Source organism: Tachyglossus aculeatus, chromosome 4 (genome assembly GCF_015852505.1).
Source record: "Tachyglossus aculeatus isolate mTacAcu1 chromosome 4, mTacAcu1.pri, whole genome shotgun sequence".
Taxonomy (NCBI): domain Eukaryota; kingdom Metazoa; phylum Chordata; class Mammalia; order Monotremata; family Tachyglossidae; genus Tachyglossus; species Tachyglossus aculeatus.
The window spans coordinates 27,345,017-27,372,522 of NC_052069.1; the positions used below are offsets into that span (position 1 = coordinate 27,345,017).

General features: G+C 43.2%; 1 protein-coding gene across 2 annotated transcripts; it reads left to right on the forward strand.

Moving 5' to 3' along the window:
• Positions 1-4,028: 4,028 nt before the first annotated feature.
• Positions 4,029-26,511, forward strand: LHX8 (LIM homeobox 8). Of its 2 annotated transcripts, none has more exons than XM_038745417.1 (10): positions 4,029-4,340; positions 5,861-6,039; positions 8,655-8,744; positions 8,892-9,053; positions 13,536-13,657; positions 15,569-15,789; positions 16,183-16,286; positions 19,849-19,944; positions 24,878-25,061; positions 25,854-26,511. In XM_038745417.1, the coding sequence occupies exons 2-10, from the start codon at positions 5,959-5,961 to the stop codon at positions 25,928-25,930; spliced, it is 1,137 nt and encodes a 378-aa protein (XP_038601345.1). In that variant the 5' UTR covers positions 4,029-4,340; positions 5,861-5,958; the 3' UTR covers positions 25,931-26,511. The 2 variants fall into 2 exon arrangements, with proteins under 2 accessions (XP_038601345.1, XP_038601346.1); XM_038745418.1 differs by lacking the exon at positions 4,029-4,340 and adding an exon at positions 4,577-4,597.
• Positions 26,512-27,506: the final 995 nt, after the last annotated feature.

The window sequence follows — 27,506 nt, forward strand, 5'->3', positions numbered from 1 at the left end:
AGACTGTGAGCCCAATGTTGGGTAGGGACTGTCTCTATATGTTGCCAATTTGTACTTCCCAAGCGCTTAGTACAGTGCTCTGCACATAGTAAGCGCTCAATAAATATGATTGATTGATTGATTGATTGCAGAGCACTGTACTAAGCTAAGGAGAGTACATTCCTATATTCAATCGTATTTATTGAGCTCTTACTGTGTGCAGAGCACTGGACTAAGCTAAGGAGAGTACATTCCTATACTCAATCGTATTTATTGAGCGCTTACTGTGTGCAGAGCACTGTACTAAGCACTTGGGAGAGCACATTCCTTCATTCAATCGTATTCATTGAGCTGTTACTGTGTGGGAAAGTACAATAGAACAATAAAGAGTGGCCGTCCTTGCCCACACCGAGGTCAGAGCGCGCTCAGGACCGTCCCTGCAGACTCTTTCAGGCCGTGCTGTGGGCTGGGGCAACCAGTGAAGGCCGTGGTCCTCGGGGTGCGTTTGGGGCTCTCGGGGGAATTGGGGTGGCCCTGGGGGGCCCCGGAAGACTCAGGGATCAGCAGGCGGGGCCGGGCTGTTCATTCATTCTTTCAATCGTATTTATTGAACGTTTACTGTGTGCTGAGCACTGGATTACGCGCCTTGGGTAGTCCAAATCGGCAACATGTAGAGAAGGTCCCTACCCAACGGGAAGGCGGCGAGGGTGGACAGGGTTGTTTGTTGGTCACCTGTCTCGCAGAGTTTAAAGAGTAATAGAGCGGGCAGGGAGATACTGAACTAAGAAGTCGTGGTTCTGACCGCATCGCAGAGTTTGTCTTGGGACCAGTGCCAGTTGAGGCATCGATGCCACCCCCCCACCAAAAACAAAAAAGGAATCCAACGAGAGGTCTCCTCTCTCACCGGGCTTGGCACTGGAAGGAAACCTGGAGATGAAACCGGGGGGGAATCCGGAGAAAGAAGGCGGTGTTTTGGCGGGGAACTTACCGGGTTTCAGCCCGGGCACTGCCCTCGCCCCGGGCACGGAGTGAGGCCGGAGCCGGCCTGAGGGCGAGCGGGGGGTGGGTGGTGGTGGTACCAATTAGAGACAACCAGCCTGAGAAAGTCGGACCATCTCTACGACCCCCGAGGCCGTGGCTCTCCGACCGTCGGCCTGCAAATAAAACCAGGGGTGTGTGTGTGTGTGTGCAGAGGGAGATAAAACGCGAAAAAGCAACCCTTGAAATCATTATCTATAGGGCCAACCGTCAGTCTGGAGTGACTAACGATGCTCTTCCTGGACGCACTAATTAAGGAAAGGCTAATTATTCCGTATCGCTCCCATCTAGCAAGCTGATGGTTCGGAAGGGACTCGAGCCCCCTTCTTGGCAGAGGGGTCAGCAGGCTGGGAGCGTGAGGAGGTGGGGGTCGGGGGGAAGAGGAGTCAGAAACTGGCCAGGGTTTGCTGAATTGTACTTCCCAAGCGCTTAGTACAGTGCTCTGCACACAGTAAGAGCTCAATAAATACGACTGAGTAAATGGCCACCTCCTCCAGCATCTCCTGGCCACTAAATTAGACGTCTCCCGGGGCGGCCTGGGTTGGTGCCCGTGCCTGCAGCTTTTCTCCCGGGGTGAGATCTCTGGGACTGAGCTGGGCTAACCGCCTGGGCCAGGCTAGCAAGAGTCAGTAGCCCTCTCGGGCCTGTGCCACCCCCGAGCCCGGGGACGTAGGTTCGGAGGCATCCTTTGCAAGAGGACATAGTGCCCTGCGAGGCCTGGGGTGGGCATCTCCTCCCCTTTCTGGAAAAAAAAAAGATGGAGAGGGGCAGAAGGACGGAGCAGGGCATCCTGCAAACCCCGCTGTGGAGTTTCTTGCCTCCCTAAACATCTCGGACAACGGAGTTGGGAATCTTAAGGGGTCACTTCCCAGTTCACAGACCTTACCCAGGCCGCAGGGGACCCGATTGCCAGTCTCTGCCCAAGACTGGCAAGGCCCGAGGGAAGGAAGCGGGACGTGAGTGTGAGATTCATGGCGCAAGGAGCAGGAAAAGAGCAGGGGCGATGGCTCAGACGGGAGCTGGTGCAGCTGAATGAACCTCCGGGTTCAATTCGTTCTCCTCGAGAACAAACCTGTGGTTATTCGCCGCGAGGATCGGAGGCAAAAGGGGCTCAACAGCCAACCTGGCGGGGCCCTGCCCTACTTCAAGAATAATTTGCTAATTCGGATCCATGGCTTTTAAATATCAAGTTTCAGGGGACTCTCTCAATGCAGGCTTAATTTCATCCCACTGATGAAGGATGTTTATACACGGCGCCTGCGGTGCGAGCCGAGGGTGAAAATATCCGTTTTGTGCCTTTTGATAAGAATTACCGAGGTGGCTGGCTTATTAGACGATTGTAGATTGCACAGCTGCAGACGGGCTCAATGAGGTCGCTGGCTCGCTGGCTGGCTCGCTCGTTCGCCCCACGCCTGAGCCCCGGCGGCTCGGAGGGGCCCGTCCCCCGGCCCAGGTGGCTAGTCAAGGCCCTGGCAGCCCACCCACCCACCCACCCCGGATCCCCACCCGCATCCCGGTGCGCTCGGCTCGGGGCCATGAGGGCCCAGGAGGGAAGGACCCGCCGAGGCCTCCCCGGGAAAACCGCGACGGCCACTCGGAAACCCGGCTGGACGGATAATAATAATAATAATGGCATCTGTTAAGCGCTTACTATGTGCCAAGCACTGTTCTGAACGCTGGGGGGATACAAGTTGATCAGGATGTCCCACGAGGGGCTCACAGTCTTCATCCCCATTTTACAGATGAGGGAACTGAGGCTCAGAGAAGTAAAGTGACTTAGCCAAGGTCACACAGCTGACAAGTGGCGGAGCCGGGATTAGAATAATAATAATGGCATTTATTAAGCGCTTACTATCTGTAAAGCACTGTTCTAAGCGCTGGGGAGGTTACAAGGTGATCAGGTTGTCCCATGGGGGGCTCCCAGTCTTAATCCCCATTTACAGATGAGGTAACTGAGGCACAGAGTAGTGAAGTGACTTCCCCAAAGACACACAGCTGACAATTGGTAGAGCCGGGATTTGAACCCATGACCTCTGACTCGCAAGCCCGGGGTCTTTCCACTGAGCCACGCTGAGCAACTGGTCTCCCCCAAGACCCCCTGTCCATCTGCGTGTAGGGCTGCCCTTACCCACCACCCCCTGCCCAATCGGGTTTCCACTGGCCCCCCTAAAGTCCTCTGGTTTCTGGGCCTGGGCCTCCAGTTGCCCCGCGAGGACCTTTTCTGGAGCCAGAGGAGGGGAATGACCCTGCAGGCTGGAGGATCATTCAATCGTATTTATTGAGCGCTTACTGTGTGCAGAGCACCGTACTAAGCGCTTGGAAGGTACAGTTCGGAAACAAGGAGAGACAATCTCTACCCAACATCGGGCTCGCAGACTATTCTTTGGGGAGGCCAGGCTAAGCCCGCGCTGGGCAGAAAAGTAGCTGGGTCAATCAATCAATCAATCGTATTTATTGAGCGCTTACTGTGTGCAGAGCACTGTACTAAGCGCTTAGTCGGCCCCTGAGACCCTCTGATAGCTTTTCTGCGGAGAGATGTTGGACCCGGGGTCGCACCTGGAACCAGGCCCAGCCTCGGGGCAATCCAAAACGAAATCGGTTGTGCGCGGGATGGGTGAAACGCGCTCCTTGCTTCCTTCATCTCCATCCTAGACGAGTCCAGGGCCTGTAGGAAACGAATTCCTGGCCTCTGGAGCCTCCGGCCTGGACTTGGGGGGCGATGTCGAAACCCCGATGGCAAGGAGCAGCCCGAGGGTGGCTTGGGCTCATCAACCCACTGCTTTTCAGCCTCCCCTCCTCCCCCACCCAAGGGCTCCCGTTCGGACGGGGATCCGCGTGAGGTTCCCTCCCAAAACGTTGCGCAGAGGACAAAACAAACGTTGGCCGTCCCGGCTCCCGGAGTGCACGGTTAGGTTTTAGTCCACGCTCGACCCCGGGACTTAAAAACCGGGCTGATAGATCCGACACTCCGCACGTCTCTGTCTTTCCGTTCATACGCGCCATCCCGAAACAGATGCTAGATCATGGAAAATGCATTATGCGGATTTCGCCCCCCTCCCCCTGACCCCACCTAAATGCAGATTTTTTACAGTTGATGAAAAACACAAGTCCCTCGGTTCTCTGCTTCCACGTTCGCCTTCCCAGCCGACTGACTGGTCAAGCCCACCCTCTTTACCCCCCTAATATATTAGGAGGACACAGGCACAATTAACATAATTACAGTTCTCTCCCATTTGCCGGTCCCCTGAATTCAAGCAAGATCCGATCAGATAGTCGTGCCCGGAGGATTTCTAAGATGAACATGAACCGTGATTGAGGACCTGGTTTGTTGGGTTTTTTTTTTTTTGGTTTTTGGGTCTTTTATTTTTCGAAAGATGGTGAGGATAGAAAGAAAAGAAAAGAGCGGTGTGGGCTACAGGGCTTTGGGAAAGACGGCGCATTCGCTAGGGAACTATGCGCTCAATGGAGCAAAACACACTCATTTGAGAAAACAGATGACGTTTCCGGGCGTTTGCTCTCTCCGAGGACTGGCGACTCACCGGATTTTCTGCAATTCCGCCAGCGCTTCGGAGTCGACTATGTAAATAAGTCCCGCTCCGCCTCCGTGGAACATTCCCCAGCTAGGACCATCGGGGTTTAGTCGCGCCAGAAACTAAATTTACCTTTAGACCGACCTAAAACCAAGGGAAGGGACAGAGAGAGAGAGAGAGAGGGAGAGATGGAAAAATAGAACGGCAGCGCCTAATAAAAAACATATGCATATGATTTAGGTAAATACCTTTACCGAACGAGAGGCACCCGGAAAATTCGCCCTCTCCTGCCATGCGTGAAAATAATCCAGAAACAATATTTTATTTTTTCTTCACCAGATTCCCTCAACGAAAATAAACAAAAAAGGGAAGAGAGGTCGAAATGGGCCCTCATTCCCGCTTCCCCCCCTCCCAATTTCCTAATTATAGTCCGGTTTTATCTAGCACCTCCTTCCCACCCCTTTAGCCAGGGGACTACAATTTCTAGCGTTCAGTCTCTGGGTCTAGGTCGAGATGAGCGAGACTAATTAGCCCCATGCTTTTTTTTTTCCTTGTAGACTTGATTTTAAAATTAGTCGCAACATTAGTTTTCACGCTGCTCGGCTGTTCCTTCTTTAATCTGACTCGAGAAAACTCTGTGCGGAGGGGAGTCCTAATTCACTGGGCAGGCTGGTTTCTGTTAGCCCCTGCGGGCCAAGAAAAAAGAAAAAGGGCTCTCGGAGTTGGGAAAATGGCTAAAATGTACAGGGCTCATAGATTCCCCTTCGGCTTGTCTTCTCGGCTATTATAGAGACAGATGTAACCTGATTCTCGTTTAGCTTTGGGGTTCGGACTAGGAGGGAGCAGGCGAGAGAAAGCGAAGAAAAACGACGGAGACAGATTTTGGAAAAAAGTTAACAGGCCCTTCCCTTTGCTCTCTGTGTGAGTGTGTATGCGTGTGTGCGTGCTTTTGAAGAACAAAACCTGGAGTGAGTTGGCTTGCCCTGATAAAGATCTGAACATGCACAGAAGGCGGGTTTTACATAAGGAGGTGAGGCTAGTCAACCAGGAAAAGACTTCTCTCGCTTTTTTTCCCTCTTCCCTCCCTTTATGTAAGGTTCCACCCCCTTGAAAACAAAACTTTTTTTTCTGAAGAGGCTGACATCAGTGAAGTGGGGACCTGAGCCTTAAGAACAGTCTATCGCCAACCGATAGCAGCCTCCGCAGGCCTCTCTTGGACGATTTTTTTTTCCTTTTTCTTTTTTTTTTCCTTTCCCTCTCCCCTTTCTCCACTTCCCCTTCCCCACCCCCGCTTCCATCCCTTCCTTCTGCAGCGTTTGAAAGCGCATTTGGTTTATGCGTGTGTGAGAGCGATCGAGCCAGCCCTGGCCGTTGGTGGAGTTGGAATGTGATAAGCGGCCCTAGCAGTGCCATGTATTGGAAGAGCGACCAGATGTTTGTGTGTAAACTGGAAGACAAGGACGTGCCGGAGCTGGATGTTTCCTCGGAGAAGGTGAGCGAGCCTTCAACTTTGAGCTTCCCCCTCTCTCTTCCTCCGCTCGAATTTGCTCAGCCCCGAGGCGCGGGCTGCGATTCGGAGGAAGAAGCCAATTGCTGCGCGAAACGCTAACGGGTGCGAAGGTGCGGGAGGGCTCTCCGCATCCCCGTCCAATCGATCCGGGAGTTGCGGGAACGGCCAGATAGATTTCCAAGTCCAGGGAGGGAGAGGGGGACAATCTGGAAAGCCTTTCCTAAGCGCTTCTACCCGGCCTGAAAGCTGGGCCCTGCCCAAGCGGTCCTGGGCCTCAGTTCCCTCATCTGTAAAATGGGCATTGAGACTGTGAGCCCCACGTGGGATAGGGCCCGTGTCCAACCCGATTTGCTGGTATTCACCCCAGCGCTTAATACACAGCCTAGTAATAATAATGGCATTTATTAAGCGCTTACTATATGCAAAGCACTGTTATAAGCGCGTAACAAATATCGTAGTTGTCACTATTATTACAGCAGAGACCGAAAAGTCCCTTCCACCGTTTGCCCCACGTTACCCCAGCTTTCGCTCAGAGCAAACAGAAATTGTCTGCTCTGTGGCCGCAGAGTAGTGTCACAGTATTTCTTTAAATGTTTCACACCGCTATTATTAATACTACTAATAATTATAATAGTCGTGGCGGTATTCAAGCGCTTTCTAGATGCCAAGTTGCTGGAGGCAGATACAAGATAATCAGGTCGGACACAGCCCTCGCCCTACATGTGCACGTTAGGGATGCCTATTTCCAGGGCTTAAAACAGTGCTTGGCACGTAATAAGCGCTTAAAAATACCATAACTTTATTGATAATATGCATCTAGAGATGTAATAATGGGAGGATCAGGGCCGCAGATGTATCTATTCGAGCAGGGAGAGATATCTCTCCGGCCTTCAACCTCGCTGCAAACTGGTTTTCGGAGTAGCGGCAAATTTCCAGCTTTCCCGGATGATCCCTCTTCTAAAGGACAGGATACTGCCCTTCTGGGGAGGGCAAACGAACACGGATGGCCAACGCCACTAGACTCCTAAATGCCCACCCCGAGGTTTGGAGAATGAACACACAAACTGCGCGGGGAGGACCCCATCGTTGTCCGCACACACGAGCCTCGGAGTGATGGTATAATGGGTGTTGATTGTGTCACTTTAAAAGCGTTGACCTGCGCTTGGATGAGGGTTTTTTTTCCCCTCTTAATGGCTCAAATTAAATTCAGCTGGATATTTTCCATTATTCGCCCCGCTTTTTTTTGGCGCTAGTTAAAAATAATCCTCGAGCAGCTCGAATGTTGACTTTTATTGCGCTTTAAGTGGCAATTTACACCTTAAAGAAACGAGTGTAAATCACTCACAGCTCTAATTGCTGCAAGTTTACGAAAGAGCTGCTGGCTCCGTTTAATCTGAAGCCTTTCTATTCAAATTGTCATCGGAACAAACACCAGGCTCCTTAAATCCCGCTGTAATTACCTTCAAGTATCCTATTAAACCTCTTCACCTTTCGGGTTATCCCCTTCAAAAAGCCCCCCTTTTAAAATGGTAACTACATATAATATATGTATATAGATGGTCTATGATACGTATATAAGTGTGCGTCTTGCTTTTTTAATTGCGGTTATTAAAGAAATCAAGTTTCTCTTCCCCGCCCCCAGCCCTCTTCAATTCATTTTTACACCCCCACCCCAAACCCCCTTGGCCGGGGGAGCCCAGTTTGGCGGTGATTGACGTGCGGAGAGAAGATGCTGGGTCCGAAAGGAGATTGTTGTTCACTTGTTGACCCCCAAGGGGAGGTGGGGGGTGGTCGTGGGGCGGGAGGTGAGTCCTGGTGAGAGTGAGGGTCTCTTTAATTCTCCTCCTCCCTGCCCCAGCTGTGCCACATCCCTTGCCCATCACCCCTGAGTCCCCGAGGAGAGGTGGAGAGGGCTGAGGGGGCGGTAGGTGAGTCCTGGTGAGAGTGAGGGCCTCTTTCCTCCTCCTCCTCCCTGCCCCTGCTGTGCCACTTCCCAATTTGTACTTCCCAAGCGCTTAGTACAGTGCTCTGCACATAGTAAGCGCTCAATAAATACGATTGATTGATTACCCCAGCTGTGCCACATCCCTTGCCCATCAATCAATCGTATTTACTGAGCGCTTACTGTGTGCAGAACACTGTACTAAGCGCTTGGGAAGTACAAGTGGGCAACATATAGAGGCAGTCCTTACTCAACAGTGGGCTTACAGTCTAAAAGGGTCTCTAAAAGAGAGTGAGGGTCTCTTTCCTCCTCCCTGCCGCAGCTGTGCCACATTCCTTGCCCATCACCCGTGAGTCCCCGAGGAGAGGTGGAGAGGACTGAGGGGGCGGTAGGTGAGTCCTGGTGAGAGTGAGGGTCTCTGAGCCTTAGTTCCCTCCCTCTTCTTCCTTCCAGCCCCCTGCCCCAGCTGTGCCACTTCCCCTGCCCACCCACCACCTGTGTGCCCCCGAGGTAGAGGGAGCCTCTCTGCGGGCCTCGTGCTCCGCCCCGGCTCCAGGTGATTCATTAGCCTGGCTCCCAGGGGCGTGCTAATTAATTTCTGCCCCGTCTCTCTCTCTCTCCCTCTCCCTCCCCCGGCCTCTGTCCTTTCGTGCAGTTCCCGGGGCTCATGTCTGAGGAGTGCGGGAGGAGCGCAGCTGCCCTGGCGGCGGGCAGACCCCGCAGAGGCAACGGGGAAGGAGGCCTGGTAAGCGGGGATGATGATGTCCGGTCCTGTCCATCCTTGGCGGGAGCGTGGGTAGAGGACGAGGACCAGGGTGAGTGTGTGTGTGTGTGTGTGTGTCCCGGGGGGAGGGGGAGGCCTGAAGGCAGGGCCGTCTTGTCCCCCCCGCAGGTGAGCCCCGAGGGCGCGGGGGATGAGGACTCCTGCTCCTCCTCCGCCCCGCTGTCGCCGTCGTCCTCGCCCCGGTCCATGGCCTCGGGCTCCGGCTGTCCCCCGGCCAAGTGCGTGTGTACCAGCTGCGGCCTGGAGATCGTCGACAAGTATCTTCTCAAGGTGCGGGCGAGGGGGCGAGGCCACGGGGGGAGACGCTGGAGTGGGAGGTGGGTACGGGCCTAGTGGGGATACCCACTGCCTGGGCCCTGGGGTGGGGGCCGTGGTCATTCCTTCAATCGTATTTATTCATTCAATCTACCCTATAGAGAGCTCACCTCATCCAGGAGGCCTTCCCAGACTGAACCCCTCCCCTTTTTACTATCTACTGAGCGCTTACTGGGTGCAGAGCACTGGACTAACCGCCTGATTTATTGATCGCTTACTGGGTGCAGAACGCTGGACTGAGCGCTTGGGAAGTCCAAATCGGCAACATATAGAGGCGGTCCCTACCCAACAACGGGCTCACAGTCTAGAAGGAGGGAGGCAGACAACTAAGCAAGTAGGCGTTAATACCATCAGAATAAATAGAATTACAGCTATGTGCACAGCGTTAATAAAATAGAGTAATAAAGGTGTGCAAATAAAATAGAGTAGTAAATATGTACAAATGTATAAAAGTGTGGGGAGGGGGAGGGGGCGATGGGGGGGCTAAGTCTGGGAAGGCCTCCTGGAAGAGGTGAGCTCTCAGTAAGGCAGAGAGGCTCCCCCGCACCCCAATTCTATTTACTTATATTAATGCCTGTCCACTTGTTTTGTTGTCTGTCTCCCCTTTCTAGACTGTGAACCCGTTTTTGGGTAGGGATTGTCTCTGTTGCTGAATTGTAGTTCCTAAGCGCTTAGTATAGTGCTCTGCACACAATAAGCGCTCAATAAATACGAATGAATGAATTCTAGACCGTGAGCCCGTTGGGTAGGGATTATCTCTGTTGCCGAATTGTCCTTTCCAAGCCCCACACCCTAATTCTATTTAGTGATATTGATGCCTGTCTGCTTGTTTGGTTGTCTGTCTCCCCCCTTCTAGACTGTGAGCCCTTTGGGTAGGGATTGGCTCGGTTGCCGAATTTTACTTTCCAAGCGCTTAGAACAGTACTCTGTATACAGTAAGGACTCAATAAATACGATTGAATGAAAGACCCCCGCCCCCGCTCCAGGCATTTTCTGGGCCTCCCCGGGGGGTGTGACACCGTCATCTTGCCCGCAGAAAACTTCTTTAAGACGACGGCTTTTCCCGAGTTCACTGCGAGGATTTCAGGTAGCCCCCTTGGCCACTAATTCAAGCTGCGGCCCTGGGCCCAGGAGCCCGGGCTGGATTGGGTCCCCGCGGGAAAATTTGGGGGGGTCTCTGAGAAGCCCTTGCACCGTGGGGGTGCTTTCAAAGTCTCAAGCTTGTCCTCAAGCTTTCCGGTTCGGGAAGCTGGGCAGGCCCAGCCCTGGGGCAAGATTAATAACTTTTCCAAGTGAAGAGCACGGAATTAAGACACTCCAGAAGATGGTACCTGTTACCAATATTTTATGCTTTCAGTAGAGCTCTAAACTCTTCTACCCCCACCTTTTTTTTACAGCTCCTAAGCTTTAATGATCCCTGTGTATTCTAAACGAATATAAAACGACCCCTCAGCAACTTCCTAGCGCTTTGAACAGTGCTTTGCACATAGGGCTTAACAAATGCCATTAAAAAAACACTACTGCATTTCTATATTCTTCAGGGCTGGGGCGAAGCTTATAGAATATCCCTGAAATTAAAATTCATCCATTCAATCGTATTTATTGAGCACTTACTGAGTGCAGAGCGCTTGGAAAGTACAATTCGATGGGAATTTTGCTAATACATAGTCATTCAAGATACTCATTTCAAACCCTTTTAAAATGTATCTGAAATCTACGTGTTTATAAACTTTGCACCTCAGATTCTGTCGGCTAAAATGGTTTTGTTAGCCTGATATTTTCATTTAAATGAGGATTTGAATTGAAATGTTTCTTAAATGACTAAATCATTCTCAGTATGATTGTCTACTGGGTGCATAGCACTATAGTAGGCATTTGAATTTAAATGGAAACTATCTTCCTCAGACATATTATTAAGTTATTTTGTGGGTTAGAAGGCTGCTTCTTTTATAAATAACAGAGTATACAAATGGCCTTTATAACTCCATCCCACCACCTAGATACCCCTCCCGGCTTCAATGCCTGCTTGCGTACAATACAGTACAAAGTATTGGCTAGAAAGCAATTCAATTTATAATTTAAATAGGTAAGTGCTCAAACATAGTTCATTAAATTATACATTTTACAAAGTCAAAGCAGTTAATGGAACATTTGGCTATAGTTAGATAATATCTGCACATTACTACTGAACTCTAAAAATCTTGAGCTATATTATTTTAAAATATATGTGGATTGTGATCGGCATGAAGGTCTTTCAGGAAAAATATGAATGTTAAGGCGCTGACTGACCTGAGATGTCTAGGTTTAAATTCAGCATGGGTCACCAACAAAAAAAGTTTGTGAAGGGGCATGTTAGCTCTTACCCCAGTTACCTTTTACGAATCTAAAGAGAAGGTCAAGATTAGACAATTGGATGATGTAGGTTCTTCTCATGGCCTGGTCACAGAGTTGAGGCTAAATTTATGCAGCACAGCTCCAGGTGATTTGGGTTTCTCAGAATCATTTTTGTGAACTTTTAAAAATGCATAGGAATATTTCTCTCCTCTCCCCAACTGCGAAAGATAATGCTATTTTCAAGTTCTTTGACCATGTAAACAGTTAGTAAAGCTACTTTGAGAGAAGATGATTTTCCCTTGTGGCGGAATTCAATAGAATCGGGTGCTGCCGGCCTCGTAGTAAGAAAGTGACCCCAACCTCTAATTATGTGAGAGCCCTGAGAGGGACTTTGCCCAAGGGATGGATAGGGGAAAAATTAGCAGGTTAAGTGCCCTTCTTTCCATTTTTGGGTCTTATCGAAGGCTTTTACCCAGAGCTCCATACTTCAATGGTCAGTTCTGTCAGACCTGTATTACCACACTACTATGTAAAGACTTCTGCTGATGACTTTGATAAACCATGGCTGTTATTGCATTTTACCTTGTAACAGACAACTTATCCCTTTACAATCTTCTTTCTCAGTGGTGTTTTTAGAGAAGTAGTGCTATGTGAAGCTGACCTAGATGAAATATCTATGGATCTTAGTTGTGATAATATTGTGCTAAGTACTTACTATGTAGCAGGCACTGTACTGAGTGCTGGGATGGATACAGGTTAATCAGGTTGGAATAATTTATTTTCTCCCTTTTGAGCTACTGCCCCACCCCTCTGTCTGTCTTAATCTTTGGCCAACGAGGTGTTTGTAAAGAAAGATTGCAAGTATTTAAGTGGATAGTAATTTTGCCAAAATTGTGCCAGAGAAGTGCAGGAACTTTTGGGCTGCAGGAAAGTTCTGGGTCAAAATATTACAAAGAGGTTTTATACAGACTGATATCATAAATTTCACTTAAGGGTACCAACTTCTTTTTTGTTTCTTGCATCATTCTTTCACAATTCTTAAATCAAAAATCTACTATATATCCATTTAAACAAAACCAGGTTTTAAGATTTCAACATTCTTTGATCTACTACATAGTTCCATTCCCATCAGCATTAAAACCTGTGGTGCTTTCAAGATTATTGTACTTTTTGGAATTAATTCCTTTTGAAGTGAACATTCTTAGATACTCCTTAAATACTTGCATACTGGTTTAGTAGCATTTTGGATTTCTTTTTGTTTTAGAAAGTTATGTAGGATGAAGTAGCTTATCTGTTAACATGTAGTCTCAATACTTCAGCCAAGTTTTAAACTAAATCCTTAAGCTTGGATGTTTGGAACCACTTGTCAATTTTCAGCGACTCTTCAAAAATTAGAGCTACCTTTTGAAAGCTTAATTATATCATTTGTTTTCCCAGCAGCTCCTACATGCTTGTATAGTAATAAAGCGACATTAGTAGTAAACCCAATATTGAAATCTAGTTGTCTTGGTAATAACCTTGTTATTATGAGTTCCGTAAAGAAATAGATCACATTATTCATTTGAGACTGGGCATTTTCTTCCAAGCCATCTCTCCTCTCTATTAACCCACATATTTAGGGCAGTGTTATGTAGTGTTATGAGTCTGTTCCCTTTATTACTCAGAGATGCCTGAAATTCAGCGGGGTGTGTGGTTTGCTCGCCTTTTAAGATCACAGTATGTAAAGAATTTGGGAATGGAAGCATGCCATTATTTTTAGGAACCTGAATTTGGGACATTTACAAATTGAACTTTCCAGTTTTTGAAGAACTTTGTTAATCATAAACAGAGTAAAACTTTTTTTTAACCTGAAACAAAGCACAAAGACTCTGGGGAGTTTAGGGAGGAAGATGGAAAGAATTAGGGACATCTCCAGATTCACAATTATATTGACTTGCAACATTTCACTTTAAACTCAAAGGACTCACATATGTAAAACATTCAAGGGTTGGACCCCCTGCATGTAGAAAATAGTACTTACTATTTTAATGTGAATTCTTAATTATATTGAAATAGCTTCCCCCCATCCATTTCCTTCTATTTATTTATTTATTTTTTACACAGGTGAATGATCTGTGCTGGCATGTGCGTTGTCTCTCCTGCAGTGTCTGTAGAACTTCCCTAGGAAGACATACCAGTTGCTATATAAAAGATAAAGACATTTTCTGCAAGCTTGATTACTTCAGGTATTTCATATATGGAAGTTCTCAACTCTCCTTACTGACAAGACAACACGTTACTCTAATTCTTAAAAGAGCACAGTGTGTGTGTGTTTGTGTGTAGCTGCTATTTTGTGTAAGAAATTAACTGCATTTAGTGTTTTCCTGTTGGGGTCATTTACAGAAGGTCAGTATTTGTCACTGACTTATAGAGCATTATTTCAAGTTTTATATGAGAGGGTCTAAAAATGATGAAATAAAAATGTTTAGTATTTTGAATCCAGCATCATTTAGGAACATGCATAGATTCTTCTAATGTATGTTTGAAATTCTTAGTTCTGCTGTGCCTTACAGTGAGTTGAGTGCAGAGGAAATGTTCATGTTACTGATTCTTTTTTTTTTAATTTGAGAGAAAATGCAAGGTCCTTTATAAACTCCTCATAGTTTTGATACAAGAAAGCAGAGGAGAGATTGGCAGATGCAATTAGCAATAGAATACAAATTCTATTAGAAAAACACAAAATAACTGTAAAAACTAAGATTAAATTAAGCAACTTATTTGGTTTTCCTTAAAACCACTCTTAAAAAAGAATGATGAATTCTATAATGGTGAATGGGGACACTATTGAAACAGTATTAATTAAATTTTAAATAGTCTCAGGGCTTTGGTGGTCGACATTTTCAGAGTTCTTTATAGGGACAAGCCTCACTTATTTCAAAGCAAATTTTATAAAAGTTTACACAGAGCAAAATTGTGTACTTGGCTCATGATTATCTGTTTTGGATTCCAGTTATTGCTAATGCTCCTCTCCGAACACCATCTTCTTCTCTGAATTTAAGTGACTTAATGCACACTCCTTTTCTACATCTGTAGGTCTACCCCTTGTTCCTTATGTTACATTTTGAAATTAGTTGTGTAGTTATTTAGGGCTTGTACCATTGCCATATAACTAATGATTAATGTGTACAATTGCTTTATAAAATGGAACAGCTTCTCATCTGTACAGACTCAAAATCAAACTTTTTAGACGTAAATTTTAATTATTTTTAAAATAGCCAAATAAGCTACTACAGTGTAGTCTACTAAACAATTTACTAAGGGAAAAAATGATTGGAATTTTCAAGTACCTAATTTGTCAGCCTACAGTAATGTTGGCATATAAAAATAAGTATCTTCTCTCCCTTGCATAGTCGCTCCTCTCCTTTTGCAATAGTTGACAAATGGCATCAAGCCACTTTCTGCTTTAGAAGAAAGGAAGATTTATGTGTATTGGGGGATTTTCAAAGCCAACTTAGTTCTTTATGTCCTTGTTATACTCCATAAAGTTTCAGATGAGATCTGTAAAAATTATTTCTGTGGATAACATTGTTACCTTGTCATTTCAGGGAAAACAGTCCTGAATTTTTTTTAAACCTTATTTCACCCTTTTATAACGTGTTCTTTTCCCCAAATCCCAAATTTTATGACTTCTAAAATAGTGTTGATAGTACATTTTAAATTTGGTGAAGCTGTTTTTATTTCATAGTTATGAAATTGAGTTTTGCATTTAGGAAACATGGCATTTTTACCCTTGACTGTAACAGAATGGGAAATCTTAAATTTAAAGGCTTTCATATGGGTGTAATGCATATTCACTAGGATGGTGTTAATTTTAATCCAGCCTAATTCCAATTTTTCCACTTTATCCTTCATTACTTTCAGTTGCTTCTTATGCGGTTAGTAATGAGTAGATTTTGCCCATAGCAGAACTGCCTGAATTAAACTTTCTGCCTTAAAAACCATTAGCTATTTCCAATTCCATTAGTTTTTAAACTATACCTACTTCAGAAAAAGGGAAGAAAAATCTCCTGAACATTAATATTGCTTGTGTATCCTAACAAGGTAATCTGTCCTGCAGATTTTGAACTCTAATACTTTTTCTCCCCCCGTTACTGTAGACGGTATGGAACTCGCTGTTCTCGTTGTGGCAGACATATCCATTCTACTGATTGGGTCCGAAGGGCCAAAGGAAATGTATATCACTTGGCATGCTTTGCCTGCTTCTCCTGCAAAAGACAGCTTTCCACAGGAGAAGAATTTGCTTTGGTGGAAGAGAAAGTCCTCTGTAGAGTACATTACGACTGCATGTTGGACAATTTAAAAAGAGAAGTTGAAAACGGTACTGTATTATAACTTTAATCCTGGGGAGGGGTGCTTAAAAATGCTTTCAAATAAATTTTTCTCATTTTGATTCTTGAAGAAGCCATTGTAATAAATGACTTTCTGTATATTTCACTGGAGTACTTTCTGCCCGTATGGTTAGAGAAGTATTTCCTGAAAATGGCTCTAGTATATACGCATGTTTTGATTTTGACTAAACCTACAAAATTATAGGTGGAAAGCTTGTTGTATTAATATTTTAAGATTGCTTAAAATTCAAAATATAACTCAAGGGACTCAGAACATAAGACATTTTTGTTCTGAATAGACAAAGAATGATAAATACCTGTTCTAGCATGGTTAATCATGTTGCACATATCAGCTCATTCAGATCAATGCTTTAAAATTTCAGGGAACGGGATCAGTGTGGAAGGAGCGTTACTAACAGAACAAGATGTTAATCATCCAAAACCAGCAAAAAGAGCTCGGACCAGTTTTACGGCAGATCAACTCCAGGTAGAGAATTGTAAATGTTGACATTTTTCCAAGAATTATTCAGTTGAATTACAGTAAAATGAATTTTTATGCATTGAAATGTTTGTGACAATTAATGCTTTATGTGAATGAATACACTTAGATCGTCCCCAAACTTTTTCAAAAAAAAAAATTTAACACATGTTCCTGGAAAATGTGGTTCGCCCTCTATTATGAAATAGTCATTCTTCAAGCTTTTATTTCCCTGGAGGTAACTGATGATGTTCTTTAAAGTGGAAGCAAAATGTTGATCTGTCCTGACTGCCTGGTGAAATTGGCTTAATCCAGACTTTACATCACTATGCGTAATTACAATAGAAGACACAATATTTTGAGAATTATGTAATAGGAAGAGATGTACTGCATAAAGCTTTTCAGGACACTAATGTGCTGGAGTTTTAGATTTCCTTGTAACACACTACAATCAATCTTATAATAACCATAAAGATTGCATGTTTTCATGGTTGGAAAGTATTATATTCACATCAGCATAAACAGGAACTCACAGGTTGACTTCAATCAAATGGACTTTTTCTATTCGAAAAAGAGTGAGGGTAACTCTTTTGCTCTGGGCTGAAGGTTGATTATGTCGTTGGAGGAGGAAGGATTTATTTTCTTTGGTATATTTAAATAGTCCACAACTGTAATTGTTTAATGATATTTTCATAAGAAAGTCTCCCTGCTTCTACCCAAGTTTTGAGAGTAGAGATAGTCCTTGGAATTCTCTATATCATGAAATCAGACTTAAAATTAATTTGGATTGATCTGGGATTAAGTATTTTTTTCTTATAATAATAATTATGGCATTTATTAAGCACTTACTATGTGCAAAGCACTGTTCTAAGTGCTACTAAAACAAATCCAGCTCAGTGTACAAGGCTCTGATGTAAATGTGGTTTCATGTTGTAGAACTGGCAAATCAGATATACATAAATGAAGTTTTGAGCATAGGCTACTTTTGTTGCATGAAATTTGAAAGTTATAAAAATGAGATATTGGGAAGTTTTAGTATCTTCAAGACTCAAAGTGTGTGTGTGTGTGTGTGTGTGTGTGTGTGTGTGTGTGTGTAGAGATGTGTGTGAAAATATTGGTATATAAATTTTCAGTTTGTATTTGAGGACTTGGAGGATGAAGGATGATGTGGAAGGAAAAAGAAATAAAATTCATTTTGGGAAATAACCATTAAAATTAACATGTTAGGAAGAGGACCTTATCTGCATTAGAAAAGATGCATGTTGAATGAAAACCTAAGTATATGGTAGAACTTTATAGAGTATATTTCAGCTCAGAAGCAATATCTTAGTTTGTCCACTTATTCACTTCGAATGCGGGAAATATTTTTTGACTCACTTGTTCCTCAATTTCAGAGCAAATATGAAACTAATAAACTGTTGCTTTTTTAAAAACAAAGCAAAGGGTTGAAAGATGAAGCAAGATAATTTTCAAGTTTATAGTAGTCTATATGTTTCCCAGCTGTTGATATTTCTCCAAGTTGATGGCCTAAAGATGGATGGCTGCTACTATTATTTGAGCATTTTAGGTCAATGTATGGACATTTTGATTCTGTTTTACTGTAATGAATCAGTAATGGAGCACTGCTAAAAATACTACAAGATTATTAACCTTGTAGATTAACCTTAAGCTCTTGTGCAGCTTTGTACAAAATTCCTTAAGTGCAAAATATTGCTAGTTTTTTAGATTACCTGAGGCTGTAAGCATATTATGTACATATTATGTGATGCCAGTGAATAAATAACTCTTCATTTGGGACACACAGCTGAAAATAGGTTAATTTCCATCGACCTCTACTGGTTTCCATAAATGGACATTAGATGCTAAGTACTGCTATTCTATTATCAATGAGATAATACAATGATTTTTAATCTACTTAAAGGAAGAATTATATTGCTCTGCTTTACATATGTTAAGAAAATTTGATGCCAAAATTAACTTTTAAATAAAATATTTAGGGCTGGGGATATATCTCTAATGCTCATGTCATCTATGCCACTTTTACCTGGATGGTCACTCAAGGGTTTTCTTATTTGGGGATGTGCATTTAATCACTTAAAGGAGTAGTGATATCTGCTGAATCAGCAGTATAATTACTCTTTGGGATTAGATCACTTCAGGATCTAAGGATCCACTTAGGCAGAAGAGCATAGGTATTTTAATGATCTGGGCCTCATTCATCCCTTCAAGGCCCTACTGAGAGCTCACCTCCTCCAGGAGGTCTTCCCAGACTGAGCCCCTTCCTTCCTCTCCCCCTCATCCTCCTCTCCATCCCCCCATATTACCTCCTTCCCTTCCCCATGGCACCTGTATATATGTTTGTACATATTTATTACTCTATTTTACTTGTACATATCTATTCTATTTTGTTAGTATGTTTGGTTTTGTTCTCTGTCTCCCCCTTTTAGACTGTGAGTCCACTGTTGGGTAGGGACCGTCTCTATATGTTGCCAACTTGTACTTCCCAAGCACTTAGTGCTCTGCACACAGTAAGCGCTCAATAAATACGATTGATTGATTCATAACATGAAGCATATTATCAACCTAGTAACCATGCCAAATGTGGTTATAAATAATCCAAAACTGGGCATTCTCAAAGCCTGTAATGTTTCACTGTGTTGGGGGTGAGAGTGGGTTGTTCTTGTGTCTGGGACATTTATTTGCCCCTATCATCTGACCTCTAGAAGTGAGACTTCTGGGGATAAAGATGGTAAGATCTGTAGAATTGTGAATTTTCTTTCTTAATGAATCACCTCATAATTACGCTTTCTTGAAGAAGGGTATCTGAGCTGGATGTTGGGAAGTCTGTATTCTAGCTCTGGATCTTGGACAAGTCATTTAAAATTTCTGGAATGAGTTTCTCCATCTAAAATATAATGCATACCCTTACAGGTTGTTAATATCCTCACAGTATTTGACACATGTGAGAGTGAGCCCTCTTTCTTTTTCATCCTTCTCCCCTTCCACCATCAGAGACTCTTATATGTCTTCCCTAGCTTTGCAAGGGTGGGAAATTAAAGCAGCTCTATATGGAAACACTATTAGGAGTGGGTAATCCTATCTGAAGATGTGCTTGGTTTGGAGGAAAATGTGCCCTCCCTAAGTGTGAGCTTTCTGGAACAGGATTTCCTGTTTTCAAATCTGGAGGTGCTCTGAAAGGACAGGCCCTCATTTCTCCCTGAATTCTAGAGAAGGGGATCCCAGCTTCAAGTGGCAGTTGAACCATTCCCTACCTGAAGCCAAAGAACTCATCTGCAGTTAGAGAATGAGTGGCAGCAGGAAAGGTGGGGGATAGCTTTTCTTTCTGGAGTTGATTTGCATTGCTTCTCGGTGCTACAAAGGCAGACCTGAGGTGATTTGTGAAAATGCTTGTTTTATATCAGAAGAAAGGGGCTTGGTCTAAATCCAAGGAGGAGGAATATTTTCTATGTGTGTTCTTCGATGTGTTTCATGACCCTTTTATGAAGAAGATGACTCCCTTTCCCAACATTTTATTGCTCCAATTTTAAAGGGTTCCTTTCTGCTCTTTCAGGTTATGCAAGCACAGTTTGCTCAGGACAACAATCCAGATGCACAAACCCTCCAGAAACTTGCAGAAAGGACAGGTCTGAGCAGACGTGTGATACAGGTGACTTCACTAAACTTAACAGACAATGGGACTGCCAGAATGTCCTAATTGGCTTAGGGCTTTCTTGGGAAAAATCTGCTTCAGCAAAGAGATTTCACTGAGCACCTTCCACTTGGATCTCTTTTAGGCCAATCCCTTGGCTCTGTTGCTGAAAGCAGTTATGATTATTGCTGGAAATCCCTGCTCTCGACACTGATTAGGGTACCACCACTTCAGGAGAGTAATAGTATGACTAAAGGAGGTGATCACAAGATCACTTTTGCGGCAGGACACCCCCCAAGGCCACTCTACCGCACAAATTTGCTGTGGTAGCATCAAACAATCAGTGGTATTTAGTGCTTACTATGGGCAGGATACTGTACTAAGTGCTTAGGAAAGTACAACGTGACAGTTGGTAGACATGTTCCCTGCTCAAAGGGGCTTACAGTCTTCTGCATCCCTTCCACTGGACCCAGAACCCTGTCAGCAGTAGTCACCAACAGTAGCCATTCTTTGATAGCCACCACAAAATATGTCTTCCAATAGCAAGTTTGGAAACTGAGCAAATAGCCATACTGGATCAAATAAAAGTAACCAGATTGTTGGATAAAGCAGGAAGGACATTTAATCACTAAGTTATTTGTTTCTCTTTGCTTAAATTATTTGGGCAGCTGTTTGTCATTTGCTTTTCCCAGCATGAGTTCAGGACTTCATTTTAATGAACAAAATAACCTTAATAAGCACACTAAATGAATGGCCAGAGAGAACTGGCAAATCTGAATTTTTTTTAAGGAAAGCAACAATAAGGCCTTTTTAAAATTTTGTACCTGATAACTTGAAAAGGTTTACCTCAGTAGCAGTATGTCCTTAAAAGACTGAGTATATATATTTTTTTCCCCTTCATCTCCTTCAATATTTGGAAAATAGATGATGAAATAACACTCTTCTAGTCTACTACTAGTTTAGTGTGCTCTGGTAGGAAGCCTCTCCTTAATATATTTTTCTACTTACGGAAAATTTAGTTCAAGGCATCTAGTGGTATTGAACACTACTGTGTGTTGAAAATTGTACTAAGCACTAGGGAAAGTAAAATACAATACAGTTGGTAGACACAATCCCCATCCTCAAGGATTTAAAATTTAATGTGGGAGACATTATAATAAATTACAGAGTGGGGAAATCTTGAGTATGAGGATATATCCATAAATGTTCTGGAGTAAGTATTGAAGTGTTTATGGGGTACAGACCTAATGTTTAGGTAACACAGAAAGGAGGGTGATTAGGGTGGTGGGAAATGAAGTAAGTCAAGGAAGGTATGATTTTAGTTGGACTTTGAAGATGGAGCATTTGGAGATATGTTGGATATGAAGAGGGAAGGATTTCCAGGCAGGAGGGAGGATTTGAGCAAGGGGTCAACCCCAAGAGAGATGAGATCAAGGTAGACTGAATAGGTTGATGTTAAAGGAATGAAGTGTTTGGGATGGGAGATTTGAGATTAGATAGGAGGGGGGAAAAAGCTGATTGAGTGCTTTAAAGTCAATGGTAAGGAAAGTTTGGGAAGTGGATGAGTTAACCACTGGAGGTTTTGAAGGAATGGGAAAAAGTGTAGAATGAGTTTTTAGGAAAAAAAGATTGACAGCAGGGTGAAGTATGGACCAGAATTAGGGAGAGGCTAGAGGAAGGGAGGTGACTGAAGAGGCTGGTGCAGTACTAGAAATGATTGTCATGGTAGCAGTTTGGAGGGGAAACGGATTCTAGAGGCGTTGTGGAAGACAGAATCAACAGCTTCCCTCCATTCTTTCCCACACTAGTGCATAATTCATTCATTCATTCAATCGTATTGAGCGCTTACTGTGCGCAGAGCACTGCACTAAGCACTTGGGAAGTACAAGTTGGCAACATATAGAGATGGTACCTACCCAACAACGGGCTCACAGTCTAGAAGGGAGAGACAGACAACAAAACAAAAACAAAGTGCTGAGATGAGTCAGTATTACACTCAAAGCATAGGGTGATTAAGAAATGAGCTTCTTAGGCATAAAGAATGTTTACCAACTCTGTTATGTTGTAAATAATAATAATTATGGTACTTAAGCGCTTACTACGTACCAAGTACTGTTCTAAGCACTTGGGTAGGTAAAAGTTCATCAGGTTTGACACAGGCCCTGTCCCACATGGGGCTCACACTCTGATCCCCATTCTACAGTCATGCAGCAGACATATGGTGGAGCTAGAATTAGAACCCAGGTCCTTCTGACTCCAGGCCCATACCCACTAAGCCACGCTGCTTCTTATACTGACTGAAGTGCTTAGTACAGTGTGCTGCATTTAGTAAGTGCTCAAATCATTGATTAATGACTTGATCTAATTTCCACCACTTGCCTGCTGTGTGTCCTTGGGCAAGTCACTTAACTCCTCTGTGCCTCAGTTACTTGATCTGTAAAATGGGGAGTCCTATGCGGGACAGGGGATTGTGTCCAACCTAATTTGCTTGTATCCACCCCAGAGCTTAGTACAATGCCTGGCGCATAGTAAGTGTTTAATATATACCACTATTATAATTATTATTGGTAAATGAGCTTTATTTAGGTACAAAATAAATCTTGCTATTTTAGAAAAAGGGTCAAGAAGCAGAAGGGTGAACCCACGTTCTCTTAGGCTATGAAAGTGGAAAATAGCTTTTTTGTGTGTGTGTTTGGGGGGTGGCATTTGTAAGCATACGGCATGGTCAGCCCCCATTCCCCTGCAATTTGCTCTTTTCTGTTCACTGGGACTTCATATACCTCTGATAAATCCTTTTGAGTAGTGGCTGCTGGTATATCAGCGACCAAGTCTACAGCTAAAGATGTTCATTCATTCAATCATATTTACTGAGCAGTTTGTGCAGGGCACCGTGGCTTGGACTCACTTCCTCAAAGTTGACTCCTTAAATTCTGATCTGAACCTTGAATCCTGCCTACTCACTACAAAGGCCCAAGATCCAATGTGACACTTGCATATTGAACCTGTGCCTTCTAATGAAAATATTTCTCCAGGTATGTAAGCTCCTATCTGGATAGCTGGGAGGCTGGTGCTTCTGGAAGCTGCATAATTGCCTCGAAGCAGTCAGTAACAAATACCACAGTTATTACTACTACTAAATGTCTTGGAGGTAGAAAGTAAATTAAGCTTCTGAAAGTCTTAAAAGGGCTTTTTCTAGATCTAGGCACTGACTAGTCTAGGAAGCAGAGAAGGGTCAGATGAACTAAGGCCACAGATACGGACTTGGGGGGATATGAGAGGGGAAGGGATAGGGAATTTTTCTAGTTGAAAAGGGCTTTGTCCAAGAGAGGAGGAGGAGATGGGTGTGGGAATAGTTTTGATTCTTTGAGAAAAGACAATCCCAAGTGCTCTCTCTATCTTCCATCTTTCCTCTCTTCCTCTTTTCCCTCATGCTCTCCTTACTGTAGTAGTAATAGTGTTTTCTAGACTGTGAGCCCACTGTTGGGTAGGGACTGTATATGTTGCCAACTTGTACTTCCCAAGTGCTTAGTACAGTGCTCTGCACACAGTAAGTGCTCAATAAATATGATTGATTAAAGCACTTGAATACAAAGCACTATACTAAGCTCTGGGAAACACACAGTGGGTGATTAGATATGGTTATTACTCTCTATCCCCAATTCATAGCCCCTACTCTATTCTTGGGTTGCAAAAAGTGAAGCAATTATGTGAGTAAATATGGTAAAACAATTAGTGTTGTAGGACCTGTAGCAATTATTAGGTGCCCAATTGGTACAATGCACTGAGCTAGGCATTTGGGAAGTAGAGAATAAAGAAGTGACACATTCCTTGTCCAAAAGGATCTCACAAGTTAATGGAGGAGAGAAATATACAACTAGAGAGGTCAAAATAATTCAGTATACATACAAACATGGGTGCTCTGGGATTAAACAAATTCATAAGTGATGGTTGTAGGGAAGATAGGCTCCAGGGTGCTAGGGAATATATCAGGGAAAGTTCCAAGAGGAGGTGGGATTTTAGGAGGAGTTGGAATGTGGAGAGTGAGAGTACCAAACAAAGCAGTGTGAGTGAGGGAATGGAGGCAGGAGAGTTGAGTGAGTTCAGATAGAAGATTGGCTTTGGAGGAATGAGGACAGCAAGTTGAAGAGGTGTGGGTGAAGAGAGCAGATAGGTTAGGGGTAGCCAGATGATGAGAACTTTGGAACTGAATATGAGGAGTTTTTGTTTCTTTCAGAAAGACACAGGGAGCCAGTTGAGGGTTTTTAAGAGATGTGAGAAGTGGGTTGAGTGATGCTTCAGGAAAATGATGTAATTTGCCGGTAGAAAACTTACCAAGTTTATTTCCAGAGAATAGCTCATAGCCCTCAGAGGCTAAGATTAAGCCAATTTAAAAACTGTGGTTATCCCATTTTTAGAGGCTTCAGAAAACGATTGTTTTCTTCTCCAGATTTTAATAGGTATTAAGATTTTTAATGGTCAATGACTTGAAAAGTTCTATAATATTCTTAGGATACTTAAGTCTTAAAGTTTCTGAAAATGTTGTAGGCTCCAAATTTTCAAGTGATATGTGAAACTCGGCATCTTCAACAATATTTGCCTGTTGGTTCCAATATTATTTGTAAATTCTTAAATATTGCACTGTTTTCCCAAAGAGTTACTTCTCCATTCCATAATATCAAATGTATTATCACACTTGTTTATATGGAACCATATTTTCTGCTCTCCTACACCAGCCCTCCAAGTTTTGTGAACAAAAATTAGTGTCCACAACAGCTTCAGCATTTGAATGAGGGTTGTAGCCAATTCTTCTACAAACAGCAGTTACATTTCATTGTATATTGACTTTGCTTAATGTCTTATTTTAAGTGTTCTCGAGTTGACTCCTCACACTGATACATGCTTTCTTTCCTCTTTCTCCACTCCCTCACCTCCCCAAAAATCTTCTTTACAGGTTTGGTTTCAAAATTGTAGGGCCCGGCACAAGAAACATGTTAGTCCTAACCATTCATCCACTGCTCCAGTTACAGCAGTTCAGCCTTCAAGATTATCTCCCCCTATGTTAGAAGAAATGACCTATTCTGCATATGTACCCCAAGATGGGACAATGTTAACTGCGTTACATAGTTATATGGATGGTAGGTACGACAATATTTTTAAGTTGGGAAAATTGACCAGTGCGCCATTCTAGAAATAGGTTTGCAAAACTCAACTTTCTCATTCTTCAGGCTATTTTGAAGTACAGTGATATTTACCTTGGTGCACTTGAGTGGGAGTGAAACTTAGTGAACTTTCTTGATTTTGGGATGGGTTTAAAAATCACTTTGTGTAATTTGCTCTATTTGTAACATGAGTACTGGTAATGAGAAATTACCCTAAATACTTGATTTGCTGTTTATTTTTAAGATGTAATTACTGTTCCATTTTTTTCAGTTAATTGAGGCTGAAATAAAATTATTCAAATTGCAATATGTTCAGGGAAAATATTCGGTTCACGATTAAGGCTCTTTTTTTTGGATTTTTGGTGCATTCACATTGTAATGTCCCATTTGATTCATTGAAGGGTATAGTTCAAACTCTAGTGGTAAAACTAGGAACACCACTGCAGACTGAATCTGCTTGTCTTCCCAGCTGCAAGCTAAAGTGCAGCCAATGGGGTTGGATGGAGATGGCATTAAAGTGGTTAAAGATTGTGGCCAGACTGAAGAGTTGGGGTGAACAACATCACTCCAATCTGAGTTAATCTATATTTTCTGGGCTGGAGAAATGAGAACGCTTGCTGAGGTCAGTGTGTAACTTACTGATTCCCTCAGCTATGATAATGGTGCATTCTTGTTTCTGTTTTTCTTCTTTTCTTTCCTCTGTTTACTAGTTCCTAATGTTTTACCTGCCCGTCAATGCTAACCAATAACTATCTTTCTATTTTGTAGCTCATTCGCCAACAGCTCTTGGACTCCAGCCCTTGCTACCCCATTCGATGACACAGCTGCCAATAAGCCACACCTAATTCCCTCTTTTTTTTTTCAGGGATATAAACTATTAAGGATGTAATCTTAAGTCATTTATTGTGTATTAAATATCAAAAAAGATATTGTTAACTTTTTTATTTAACACCCAAAGCATTTTCAAGATCATTTGCTCCCAGGTATGGATGTATAGTTGGCCTGCAAGACACTTTCTTTAATTCTTCATTAAAGAGAAAAATTATGTTTACAAGACTTATTGAAAGAACCCCTTTTGTATTGTCTGAAAGTAGTTCATGCTAGTTGTGTATCTGTTAATTTATTTGTCATCAAAAGAGCACTTTGCATAAAAGAAAGGACTGACAAGTGTGCAAATTGTTTACAATTCTTTGTGAAATTGTAGTTTATCATTAGTTTGTATCTGTAAGTTATTGGTATAAAATATTACCTGTATTTTTTTGTTATATGCAACCTATTCTTTGACGCTTGTATCTGTGAATAGGCAAATTTCAGTTGCAAATGTTGTCTGAATGACCTGAATAAAGCTTAAGTTGTAGCATGCCAAGATAACACGTTATTGTGTTCATGGTTGTTACTAGTATCTGTAAATAGCACCAGAATTAACTATCCTATCATACTTTAAGTTCATTAAAGTTTTCCTTTCTTGTGATAGTTTAATTACTTGTCTTTTGTTAAATTTTTAGTAAATTCAAACTTTACAGACCAACTTTAAGAGAAAGGGCATATCCATTTCTTAACTAGTTTTTTAATTGTCAGTTAACTGGACAATTCACATCTTTGGGAGCAACAGTCAGTCATTGGTATTTATTGAGTACTTAGTGTGCAAAGCGCTGCACGAAGCATTGGGAGGAGTCCAATGCAACAGAGTTGGAAGATATGCTCCCTACCCCCAGTGCACTTAGAACTGAAAGATCCAGATCTGTATCTAAAACATCAGTGGAAGAAAGTATAAAGGTGGAGCAAGAGCCAAACTAGTTAATGATCAGACTTAGTGGCATTATCTTTCTCAAGGGTGAAGCTGGGGTCTGTTCACAAAAATGATCTCTTTTGGAATAAGCATATCCCAAATGGAAAACTGGGCAATATGAATGAATTTAGTTCCAACAAATACAGGAGGAGGGATAGCAGAAACTAGGAATTCTTTCTCTAAGAACTGGAACGATGCCTAAATATGACACAAGCTCATGTGTAATGAGGGATCTCTGCTTCTGGTTGCTTTATTTCAAAGTGAAATAGCTTTATTCACCTCCTTTTTGGGAACTGTTGTACACCTCGTCTTTCCCAGCCAAAGCTGGAGTCATCATTTGGCTTGACCACTTTTAGAATGCTGTCATTGATTCATCTGGCTGCTGAAGCAACTTTGCAAGATAAGCAAACTTTAGCCTAGTTAATCATGCCCAGGAAGGGGAAAATATCACAGGTATTGAAAAGTCACGTTGGAAATATTGGGGGAGCTCAGCTTTCCCTACATATATACTTTATAATGAAAGGTGGAAGAAGTTGAGAGTGCAGGATTGACATCTGGTTGAGGACTGATAGTAATAGAATGGTATTTGTAATTCTATGCTAGTAATAAATGCAAACAGGAAAGTAGTCACA

What these genes read in the sequence shown, in the direction of transcription:
- LHX8 (XM_038745417.1), top strand. Translation starts at nt 5,959, where the DNA reads ATGTATTGGAAGAGCGACCAGATGTTTGTGTGTAAACTGGAAGACAAG. An exon ending in GCAACGGGGAAGGAGGCCTG is followed by an intron (nt 8,745 to 8,891) that starts GTAAGCGGGGAT and finishes TCCCCCCCGCAG; the next exon opens with GTGAGCCCCGAGGGCGCGGG. An exon ending in TGCAAGCTTGATTACTTCAG is followed by an intron (nt 13,658 to 15,568) that starts GTATTTCATATA and finishes CCGTTACTGTAG; the next exon opens with ACGGTATGGAACTCGCTGTT.